Source organism: Onychomys torridus, chromosome 10 (genome assembly GCF_903995425.1).
Source record: "Onychomys torridus chromosome 10, mOncTor1.1, whole genome shotgun sequence".
In the NCBI taxonomy this organism is placed as follows: Eukaryota; Metazoa; Chordata; class Mammalia; order Rodentia; family Cricetidae; genus Onychomys; species Onychomys torridus.
Window position 1 is genome coordinate 69,975,798 of NC_050452.1, and position 12,772 is coordinate 69,988,569.

The window sequence follows — 12,772 nt, forward strand, 5'->3', positions numbered from 1 at the left end:
AATTATTTTGTTGCTACTTCATAACTGCAATTATGCTACTGTTATAAATCGTAATGTAAACATCTGGTATGGGATCCCTATGGGATCATGACTCACACATTGACAACCACTGCCATAAGCATGCCTGGGGAGGAGCTGGCAGGTAGAGCTTCCCCAGCTGGCAGAAGATGGGGCCGTGCCCTTGGATGCCACCATTCTGATCTGCTCCTTACAGCTGTGGCTCTGCCCAAACAAAACAGACACTGAAAATAAGTTTTTAAAGGTAAAAAAGGAAAGGAGGGGAGAGGGATAGAAAACATTTCTAGCTCACTTGACTATATTTGCTAACAGAAAAAAAAAAACAACAACAACAACAACTTACGTAGAACAGCCGGAGAGATTTCACTGTGCTTTTCTAATTGTATTTGATTTGGAACCCTCAAGCAAAACAGTCAGCTGGGCTCCAACAAGATAAAGCAACCTCCCTCCCAGAAGCAGGCTTTTCATGGTGTGCACAGGTCTCCTTCCCCCTGCCTTTGACAAGCCTGAGAACTCCTGCTGCATCAGATTGAGCACTTTGAACTGCTGGGGAATGCTCAGTGGGAAGACTTCCAAACCACTCCTTTAGAATGGATTCATTACCCTTTATACCTGGCCTATGGGTTCACTTTGATTTGCTATCCATAATACACATACCCTCATTCCAGAACCCTGGGGATGCGAGGTCTTTAAAACAAAAAGGCCCTTCAGTTAGCATCAAACAAGACATAGGATGCCTCTCTAAGCAAACTGCTGCTAAGGGTTTCTTGTCTCCAAAGCCAACATGAATCAAGAAAGCTAGGCTCAAGGTCAGTCTCAGGGTAACTCTGGGAACCTGGTCACAGGTACCACCTTGTAACTTATCTAAAACAATGATTCCTAGATTTCACAATCCTTTGAATTTTTGATGAAAGGTATAATAAGCTTTCCTTATGCCCACAAAAGAAAGTACCATTTTATTTATAATCAGAACATGTTTATTACATGAGGTTCCCAAGCTACATCATGACATTTCCCTCCCCCAGGTTAACAAATTTCTCATCTCACTGATTCCCCAGGACTTCCCAGCAGAGGCAATGTCTGGAATGGACTTGGGAAATTATTTGCAGGGAAATGCTAATCTAACTGTAGAGCTCTCTGCTTCTTCAGAGTTTGAGGGTAGAGTCAGGCATGGAGGTACATACCTGCAATCCCATCACATAGGAGGCTGAGGCAGGAGGATTGACTGCTTAAGCTGGGACTCATCACATTCAGGAAGTCTACCACTTTTAATCAAAGAAAGAGAAAGGAAATGTTTGGGAAGAGGAGTAGCTGCATCTAAGAACAATAACGTATGCTCTGTTCATTTTTTAAAATGAAAATTTCAAAAACGTAAAGTAATCATAGCCTCATACTCCAGCATGGCCTCTCTTATTTCATAGTCTTTCTTTAAACCTGTTTTGTGTGTATGCGTGCGCATGCATATGTACATTTAAAACAAGCCCCCATGCAACCTATGTATAGTGTATTCTTTTCTATTTTTCACACAGATATCTACTATGTCTGAACAATATTTCAGTAACCAAGTATAACACCAAAATGAACAATTCCTGTGTGTGTGTGTGTGTGTGTGTGTGTGTATGTGTGTGTCTGGTGTATGTGTGTGTGCCTGCAGGTATATATGTGCGTGTGCAAGCCCATGTGTGTGCATGTGAAGGCCAGGGAAAGATGTCAAGTGTCTTCCTGTGTTGCTCTCTGTCTTAGTCCCTTAAGATCTCTCACAAACGCTGCAGTCTGGCTGCACTGGCTTGCCAGAGGCTCCCAGGGTCACCTGTCTCAGCTCCTGCCTTCTGCATCACTGCAGTTACAGGCACATATGGTCATGTCCCACTTTTACATGAGTGATAGGGATTGGAACTCAGGTCCTCACACCTGGACAGCGAGCACTCTTAGCCACCAAGTGTGGCTCCCCGGCCCTTAAATGAGCCCTTCTTCCTTATCTGGACCTGTAGACTATTTCCAAAGCTCTCATACTGTAATGAACAATGTCATGCATATCCTTGTATATGTAACTTGACCAGATTTGGTTTCTTAGAAAATGAGTCTCACCAAGAGAGTTATTAGAAGAAGAATATTTTAAAGACTTTGATAACTATGTATGAGTGTGTAGTTCTCTAGTAGTCAAATCAACTTTTAACATCAACAGCCAACTATACATTTATTACATCATATACAGAAGGTAAAACCTTGGTTTTTATGTTGTCTTTTAGAAAATTATTTGCAGATCTCCTTAAAAGTCTGAACTAGTAGCCGGGCGGTGGTGGCGCATGCCTTTAATCCCAGCACTTGGGAGGCAGAGGCAGGAGGATCTCTGTGAGTTCCAGGCCAGCCTGGGCTACCAAGTGAGTTCCAGGAAAGGGCGCAAAGCTACACAGAGAAACCATGTCTAGAAAAAAAAAAAAAAAAAGTCTGAACTAACAAAAACTTCCCCCAAACTCTACTAACAAAATTCCCAATGCACACAGTTAATTTTCTGTTAAAATTTAGGTTAAATTTTCTGTTACCTGAAGTTATTCACCATTATCTTTTTAATTCGATGCAGGTCCTTGGAGCAGAAGAAGGTAACTGCTTACATTGGTTTTCGTACCCTAGTGCTATCACACTAGGTTCTGTGTCTAGGCCTATAGGGTTAGCATTGTGAGGGAAAGTGAGAGTTCAAAGCCTGAGATCTGTAGGTGCATGCGTGATAAAGTCATCAGTGAATGTAAGACTTCATAGGCTATTCCAACATGCTCCTGTCTAAGGAGAGTAATTAAAATCAGGACTAGGACAGAGTCTTTCTTTGTCTACATGCATTAACCAAAAGAAGTCACACCTATGCTGCTTGGGAAATACATTGCTGTCCCACTGTTCAGGAGAAGATACGGATGTGTCTTCGAGAACACCAGGTGCATGCACATGCCCTCATACACACATATGCACACTGTTGGTGTTACTGATGTAGACACGTGCAACTCAAAGCTTGTTAAACAGCAAGACACTGAGCAGTAATGTATCTTCATGCCTCCCTTTAAAATACTGTTCCCCTTTAGTTTAAAATGATAAATTATTATTCAAAAGGCTGGTGTCATGGCCCAGAGAGTTAGCAAGACACAACATGGGTCAATGAAGAAGCAGTGGATTGGAATTCTGAGACCTGTTTCCAACTTACCATGTATCTTAGTTAGGTTTTCTATGGCTGTGATGAAACACTCTGATCATAAACAACTTGGGGAGGAAAGGATTTATTTCAGCTTAAAACTCTCAGGTCACATTCTATTCCTGAGGGAAGTCAGGACAAGGACTCAAACAAGGCAGGAGCCTGGAGACAGAGGCCATGGAAGGGAGCTGTTATTTGTTTTTGCCTTATGGCCTTCTCGGCCTGCTTTTTTATAACACCCAGGACAACCCGTCCAGGGGTGGCACTTCCCATAGCAAGCTGGGACCTCCCACATCAATCATTAATCAAGAAAATGCCCCCAAAGGTCAATCTTGTGGGGGGCACTTTCTCAGCTGAGGTTCCCTCTAGCTTGTGTCAGGTTGAAATAAAACTATGTGAGTCTGAGTTGTATTTCCTCTGTGGGTCTCAAATTGGCTCTGCCCTATGCAGTGAAGACATTAAAACACTTGGAAGAGGGGCCTACCCAGGTCTGTGAATTCCAAGGCTCTAAGAAAGAACTGGGGACTTGTTAGCAACTGAAATAACTATGGAACCAAATGAAATCTACAGTGACTCTTAATATACTAAGACATCCAGGTAACCTTGCAATGGGCTTTGATGTAGTAATATAACAGTGGGGCATTGTTATGCTCCCGAGAGGCAGATGCTCCAAGTGGCTATTGATTACAAGAAGTGATTTTTTTATGGGTGTGTGATTAATGGACCTATCACTGACTCAAATGTCATTGCAAGTAATCACAGTCCATTCAATTGGAGGTGTCCAGTCTGTGGTCAACCTTGGGCAGAGCACAAAGTAACAACCCAAATGAAGGGAAGACAGCCAATGTGTGCATGCTTCTGTGGCTTTATGTTTCACCATCACAACTGGAACAGTGTACGCATCTCACATCAGAGTATATTCAATGTCCTTCATAAGTATCTATGGCTGGTTAAAAGTCCATCTATGATGAAAAGCAGGAAGAGTAATGGCATGCTAAGTAACTCCAGTGTGGAGGTATGACTGAGCTTGATTCTTTTTTTCTACTGACTTCTGTTGCTGTGCTTAAACATTCTGGCCAAAACCAACTTGGCGAGGCAGGGAGGGGATTTAGCTCACATTTTAAGGTCACAATCACTCATTGAGGCAAATCAGGGCAGGAAATCAAAGTAGGAACCTAGAGGCAAGAACCATGGAAGAATGCTGCTTGCTGACCCCCCCCCAACCCTAGGCTTATGCTTAGCTAGCATTTTTGGGTAGCCCAGGCACACCTCCCTGGGGTTGGTGCCGCCCACGGTGGGCTGAGCCCACCTGCATCAATTAATAATCAAGATAATCCCCCAATGACATGGATATCTGTTCTAGGCAACTAAAGGATGTGTAAAGTTGACAATTAAGTTTATCTAAAACAATGATCAAGGAGACAGCATTGAGAAAATGGATCCCTGTTTGTTCCCAGCTGGTAACTGCTGGCCTACATCAGAACCTTGGAAGCTCACCTGCTCTATCACAAGATGGGAATAAGAACACAAGTGTCTTGTGCAGGCAGTAGACATCCCTAAACCCGGCTGGCCCACAGCAGTCCTTCGGTTTAACACTCTCCTGATCAGGATGTCATTCACCAGTCAGCTCTCAGAAGGCCCTCATTAGCTACACAAGGTCAAGCCTGCATCCTAAAGCATACTTTACTTTCTTTATGTCACTCATTCTGTCCAGAACTTTCTTCTTGCTCTGCTTGCTTGCCATCTTTTATTTAAGAACCACATACCTCTCTTCACTGTAACTCCATGTTCTAGCAGAGAACCTATTCTATAAGCATGACACAAAGACACATTGAATTGTGTGAATAAAACAACAAACAAATGAATGGGTGTATAGGTGCATGGTAAAGCCAAAGTCTTTTAAAAGTAATTCATCGATAATTACCCCTAAAATGCCTTCTGATGAAATATTCTGTCTGACTGGAAAAATCCAGTCATGTGCACTCTAGATTGTAAACAATCTATGCAATTTTTACAGCCTTGAGAAAGCAGCACTCCTGGGGCAGGGGGAAGCTGTGAACTATATGAGTTTATAGTTTCCAAAAGCCCCCCATAATGATAATGAGAAGTACTTAAATCATAGCCATCCCAGTGTACTCTTGAAAGTCCTCAAGTGTATGCACTGTGCAATCTGACCCATGTATGTCATACTTTCCAGGATCATATCACCAGACAAAGCCAGGACCTTCTCACCCATCACAAAACCAAAATACTCAGAAGAGTCCACCTGACATCGCCAGGTAAGAAGGGAGGAACACCTGTAGTTCTCATGTTAGCAGACAAGTACTCTCTTAGATCTTAGATAGTGACTCACAAGACTTCTGAGAAACAGGAAATGTTAGACCATCTACTCTGAAGCCCAGTGATAGGTCTCAAGGAAGACAAGGACATTTCCACCTGACACAGAATCTAATAATGTCTTTCTGCTATTTATAAATTATTGGATGTTACAGGCAACTGAGGGATGTAAAAACTTGAATATTAACTGAATGGGGTGGATGCTGATCAATTTTTCAGGAAAATGGGTCATCTCTAGCTGTTCTCAGTTCACGACTGCATCAGAGCCCACAGACACACTTGAACAGTACAGTGTAGGTGAGCAGATGTTGATAAAGCTACTGTGACCACATGATCAGTTGATTGTGACATCAACTTCACTGAGGAGTTGAAGAATTGAAGGTGATTCCTTGATCAAGGTCACTTGATAAAATTTAGTAGTGACTTCCTCAAAATGTAGAGCTTGTATAGTTAGGACTCTGAGTTGCTGCTATGCAACCCTGGCTAATGGCTGTGACCTCAGTTCCTAACCCTCTCCCTTATACATCACGTCCTCATCAGATGCCCTCCAGCAACCACACTATCCTTCTCAGAAGTACATTTGCACATTTATTCTTCTGTCTACTTTCCCCTTCGTTACTTCTCTTCCTATGTGGAAAACTTATTTCTACCCATCACACCCAAGGTTAGAGCCACACTGAATCTAGAACATTATTTCACTCATTCTTCAGATGGTAAAACTGAAGTCCAGAGACACAGAGTTCCTTGGCCACTGAAGCTAAGGGCAACTCCAAGGCCGAAGCCCCTGCCACCATAACAACTTGACTTAACCACGCTGCCCAATAGTCATGACTCTCCTTGTGCACGCCCATAGTTGAGATGGTGCCTTGATTTATACTATTTACTGGGAGTGTCCACATCAGTGGTAGAAGAGAAGGGCCGTGAGGTGGGAGCGACTGGACTCGGACTGACACATCACCACTGGTGAACAATGGATTTGGACTGGACAGTGTTGATATCTAAGCTTAAAACAGAGCCAGGAACATAGCAAGAGCCTAGTAAATGGCAGTTCTCTGTATGATTGCTAGGCTGTGAACCTCGGATCATCACAAGCCCTACTTCCCTTCTCCTGCCTCGTTTTTCAAGGTGTCCTGTTTTGTACCTTCAATAACTTTCATTCTTTGACCTTCAGAGATTAGGACCATTGCTTTGTAGCCCTTAAGAGGCTATTTGCTGCTTAAGGCCCCATCTGACCCAATATTCTTTCTTACTGCAATTTTTGAGTAGGAAGGAAAATCACATTTGAGAAAAGATAATAAGCTATTCTATCTGGCCTCTATTTGTGGTAGTTATTTGATGTGGTTTCAGCTTGTTTGCTTGATTTATTACACAATGTCTAATTTTAATTGTTCTCTTAATTACCTACCTCTCCTAAGTCTCTTTCTTAGACTTCTCTCCCAGAACAGCCCTACATGATGGTGGTACCTGAGTTCATCTTACAGGCCCCTTCTTGTCAATGAAGGCCTGAATCTCATTTATCTCAGGGTCAAATGCCCTCCCCATGTCAATGATTCCCAAGTTCCCTTCTCCTGATCATGCCCCCTTGCTTGCCTCCAGACCTATGTTCAAATATTCAGTAGGCTCTTTCCCTTAGAGAGGTCCTCAGCATCACAAAATTATTGTGTTGAAATTTGCTCTTATTTTCAATGCCATTCCCAAATTTTCCTACTCCTGCCGAGGAGCACCCTTTTCTAACTCAAAATTCTATCTCCAAAACATGTCTTGAATATACCCATTTCTCCTCCTAGCTCTTGCAAAGAATAGCCCCCATCAACTCTTGCTTGGACTACTGCAATAGCCTTCTATTGACACCAAGAGCATCCATCCTATCCCATCCCATCCCATCCCATCCCATCCCTATGGGATTACTTCCTGGGCCTTTGCAGAATAACCTATGGTTTCTCATCTCTGAGCCTTCCCACAGTGCTATCTCACCTTCCTCAAACATGCTTCCCCATCCTTCACAATCTGAGCAATTCCACATGTGTGACCTCTCACACCACAGCAGTTGACATGGTATACTTTGCCTGGGATATCTGTTGGGTCCTTTAGGACTCTCCATCATCATGTCTTCCCTGCATAAACTGCTCCCCACTAAAGCAGAGACCATGTCTCTCCTTCATTTCCTATTCCCCCAAACACAGGCTCATTTGAATGTGCTCGACACATGTGTTAGATGAGTCATCACTTGTATGTCAGTTTTAGAATTTTTGTCTATCCTTATGAACTATGTTCTTGGTACCTAAAATATTCTGGAAGAGCACTCCACCTCTTTTAGCATTCCCCAAAATTTCTTTAAAATCAGAGAAAATTTGTGGCTCAATTTTTCCCTCAGTCATTTAACAGAAATGATATATTGGCTCCTTGTAAGGGAATGCCAGTTTTAACAGTCAAGAGCTTGGATGTCGGTAGTGTAACCAGTGATGGTGGCACTGTCTGGTTCTCAGATAACCTGCAAGTATTTTCAATTATAAAGCCAGCTGTAAGGTCCTCGGGCTTCTGTGGGGACAACAAAAAGCAGATATGTCTTCAATTGGTTTCACTGGTGCTAGGAAAAGGTCAGCTTGCTCTTAATTAGACCAGAGGCTTCTGTCAATGGCACAACCCTTGGGATATGGCAGGGCTTGTGTAATTAGATAGACTTCTCTTAGCACCTGGAGCTTACACTGACATTGACTGTACCACGAAGTGAAGTAGAACATTAGAGTAAGGTGCAAAGTGCAGATGTGGGCGAACAGGCCTGGTCACACCACTTTTGTGATTAGAAACGCATCTTGCTGTTTTGATGCCTTGTGTTCTATTTTCACAATCCCCTTTTGTGTGGCATTCCTGGGGATCCTCTGCATTCATTTCTCATCCAGCTCACATCTTCAAAAGGTGTGAATTTCTGTGCTTCTCTCTTCCTATCTATAGCTGACTCCAACTGGTAGAAGTGCTATAGAATATGAGCCCCACAAATGGAGGCTCTTAGCCCTACCTCAACTTGATATGTCATGCTTTGTTGAAACCCATGTTAGGCCTGCCCCTTTCTGATCAGAAACAGAGGAGTGGATGCGGGGGTACAAAGGGGAGGCAGGGGGAGGGAATGAGAGGAGAGGAGGGAGGTGAAACTGTGGTTAGGATGTAAAATAAATGAAAAAAAAATAATTAATAAAAAAAATTTCTAAAAAAAAGAATGTGAGCCCCCAGACACATCAATGTTAGTGTTCATGTGTGTAGCTACAAGGCAAGACCAGACTCAGTTTAACAAAGCAAAGAGTGCTGACATGTCCTCAGATGACAAGAGGAAATAGTATCTACACCAGTCCCTTAGTGCCATGTCTCATGCTTGCCTGACTTGAGAGAGGAGAGGAAAAGCCAACCACCGCTGTTTTAGAAAACTGACAATTCTTCAAGCAAGTTCAGTAAAATATTCATACTTCATAAATGTCACCTGAAGACGTTGCCATTAATTTTGCACATAAGTGGGATTTCGTCTGTCACAGAAATGCTAACATACCAATTCTGACATTTTCTTCAGCTCTTCCTACATGCCAGCAAAGCACACTGTACACGTCAGAGGTAAGGGTGCCGTAAGTAAGACTCGTGATATAAACAGGTAAGCCAGAACTCTACAAGAGTCCTACACAGTGACTCGATGTTTGTGAACTGGAGCCACTGACCTGAAGTTTACAGCTGTGATAGTCTCATTTTCACTGATTAATGGTGTTCCATTTGTGTTAAAGTTACATAACAACTTAATTTTTATTTGAGTCCATAATGAAATAATCCTCTTATAAGCATTAGTGTTACAAACCATAATATTGGCATTTTTCATAAGTGCAATAGTTCTACCCTTTGGAAACAGAACTATCTGGGTCTCAAGCTGTGAGTCTCTTTAGCTGCCTCAAATATATTTTTACAAAGTAGCTGTTAGTTATTAAACTGATAAGAACATATTATTCCTGGTCTTTGCCAGAAGTGGGGTGGATTCATCTATCAGTCACCAACAGTTCATGAGTACACTATGCTCTCCATCATCTCCAACAGTTGTAGACAATTTCCCCCAACACATTGGGGGTGATGAAGATTTATCTTAAGAAATAAAAATCTGTAAGATGAAAAAATGACCCTAATAACTTAAATGATCCCTCTTACTGATCGTGGCATATAACGCGGAAAGCTAACATATCTCTGGCATGAAGCAGAATAGAAACACAACCCTGTACCTACCAGGGGCTCAGCCTTGTCCATGCCACTTGTCTCAGCTACTTCTGCCATGTGCATTTTCCCTCTTGATTACTCTGTGTGCCAGGGAAGTACTGTGTTCATGTCTCTTGGTTTAGCTAGAAAAGAATATCTGGGCCTGAGAACAGCCTGCTCCGCTCCATAGGGTACAATGGAGCCGGAGGGAGAGCCATTGTCCTGGTCCTGGCTCTGCCTTTCTCTCTTCAGCAGGGCCACAGAAGTCCAGTTAACCCTTTGAGCGTCACTCTTCCACCAATAGAATGTAAATAAAAACTCATATATTAATATCAGTACAATATACACACAGGCACACTCAGCCTTCCACTTGACACTCTCATATTTTAATATCCTTCCTTCTTTTCTTGGTCTCCCCATTTCCTCTTCCCTCAAATGACATCAGTGAGCCTCAAAGAGATCTGACTGCTCCCCATCATGCCTCATTTCATTTTTGTCCTACACTGAAACAACTAAGACCCAGATGATAAGTATATTTTTTTCAATGCATAAAATGACAATGAGACTTTCTCCAGAGATTATGCCCCCAACCTCCTTTTCAAATCAGGGTGGTCTTGAACTCACTCTGTAGCCTAAGTTGACCTTGAACTTCTGATCCTCCTGTCTCTACCTCCCAACTACCCAGAAACAAACCAAACATATCCAAGATTCTTTTTCCATTGTAAGATAAGAGTAATGACATCAGCATCTATAGAGATGTGGACCTCACTATCCTATATGAATGCTCACCCTTAAGGCATCTGTATGAGTTCCAGTGTGGGGCTGAGTTCCACTAAACTGACAATTTATGAGTGCAGATGACTCATTGTCCTCTGCATATGACACTTTGCTAAGTCTGACAAATCAGAAATGAACTTCTGCTCAGCAGAATGAATATTTGCTTAGTAAGCTGATGGAGAAGCATTGGTCAGTGGAGGGGTGGGGCTGTCTCTACTCTGCATCTTTAAAGAGTGGCCATATTTTTGGTACTGATCATGCATTTTGTGGGTGCCTGTTGATGGGAAGAGAAAATAACGGAGGCAAAATATCTCTTCTGTCCCCTCTGGGCTTTCTTAAGAAGTCTAGCTTCTTCTGTGATGGGTTGAGGACACAAATGATGGACTAGACTCTGGGTGGTGGTGGCCATTCCCTAAACACTGTGGTTCCAGACTACTCTTGCTTTGCTTTGTATCCAAACATCTTTATCTTTAAGATAGAGGCTTTCCAATATGCTCTGAGTTATGATTCTCTCTAATCTTGAAGCACACTTTCAAAACCCACAAGTCAAGCCCTTTCTTGCCCTGTTCATCCCAGGCACTCTCCAGATGGATACTCCAAGCCATCTCATCTTTACATGCCTACATCTGACCTCCAGCACTTCCATTGCTGACATTTGAGTCCTAGGAATGGAAGGAGGCCATATATTAATCACAGCTCTCTTTGACCACTCAAGCCAGCTGTGTAGCATAACTGTACTACCGATAATTTAACAAAGTGTCATATGCAGAAGGTGATGAGTCATCTGCACTCATAAATTGCCAATTTATTTCAACACTGGAACCTATACAGATGCCTTAAGGGTGAGCATTCATATAGGATAGTGAGGTCCACATCTCTATAGATGCTGATGTCATTATTCTTACCTTACAAATGGAAAAAGAATTTTGGATATGTTTGGTTTGTTTCTAGGTAGTTCACTTACCGATAACACAATAGGCCCAATGTACTGATAAATTAATTCAAGCTAAACTATAAAGAATCCCAGTAAATACACCGTGTGTGTGTGTGTGTGTGTGTGTGTGTGTGTGTGTGTGTGTGTGTTATATGTATAAACTAGAAGAGGGTTCAGAAACATTATACGTCAAGTTAGGAAAATATTGTTCTTTAGATTTGGAAGTGTGGATGGTTTTCTGTGTGTATTTAGTCTTGTTCTGTTTTCTTTTGGAAAACATACATATGGCCTTTTTCCTATAAAGTTAATTTTTAATTATGTATAAATATAAGTTAAAATCTTCTGATAAGTACTGACATAACGCCTGATTTTAAATGTTGGACTTTAGGTGACAACAGAGGGGTATGAGGCTATCTCTCTGGTAATATTAACTGTGCTCACAAGTTAGCATCCATGAGCTGATAGCAAGGGTCAGAGTTTGTGCCGAGACATGTAACTCCATAAGAAACTGAAAACATTACAAAGTGTTGGCCACTGTGCAGTTTCACCCCAAACCATTTTTATTGGGCTGTTTTGCTTCTTGGGGTGTCAACTACTCACCCCCAAAACTCTTCTGCTGACCTTTCGCCAATCTCTTCATTGCCGTCTGCCTCCCTTTCCCAGGCTCCATAAGAGAGATCAACCCCAAATGCAATGTCTTCTGTAGGAAGCTTCAGAAGCTTAGCTGCTTTCATTCTGAGGGAGTAGAACCTAAGATGTGGTGGGATACAGACAGCATGCTCAGAACTGTTCATTTATTCATTCATCCTCTGACACAGATCCAAGCCAGCGGCGTTCAGAAGAAAATTATGTGGCAAATTTGCTGTTGTTTCATTTAACTAGTTCTGTGAGCAGACTACAAATGTATAATTATTTCCAAATGCTCTTTTTAAAAATAGGACTTTTTAAATATTTAAGCAAGGCATACGGGGTTGAACGATAATGAATCAGTTGCCATAATATCATAAAAATTTCATAATCTCTGAATTCTATCGGGCACAAAGTGAGTAATAAGAAACGCTGATAATGCCGATTTCCCTTCTCAAGTTTGTTCTTGCTGTTTCAAGCCACGAAGGAAAGATAGCCACTGCCATTTAAATCAGACACCCCCTGCATTCTGCTCTAGGATAACTCACAAGGAAGTTTTTAAGCCAATGTTCTTCTCACAAATAGAGGTGTGTAGGTTTGCTCTTAGGCCTGCAAGGCCCATGGTCCTCATCTTTTCCATGTGGTTTCTCTGTGCCCTCAGACTCTGGTTATGTGATCAG

The 12,772-nt window shown here is 42.1% G+C and overlaps 1 protein-coding gene across 1 annotated transcript in view; it reads left to right on the forward strand.

The window, feature by feature from the left end:
- Positions 1-12,772, forward strand: part of Clnk (cytokine dependent hematopoietic cell linker) — a 286,854-nt gene that overhangs the window by 250,708 nt on the left and 23,374 nt on the right. The window contains exons 15-17 of the mRNA XM_036200349.1: positions 2,600-2,618; positions 5,394-5,475; positions 9,093-9,133. Coding sequence (XP_036056242.1) covers positions 2,600-2,618; positions 5,394-5,475; positions 9,093-9,133 — 142 coding nt within the window. The remainder of the gene's footprint in view (positions 1-2,599; positions 2,619-5,393; positions 5,476-9,092; positions 9,134-12,772) is intronic.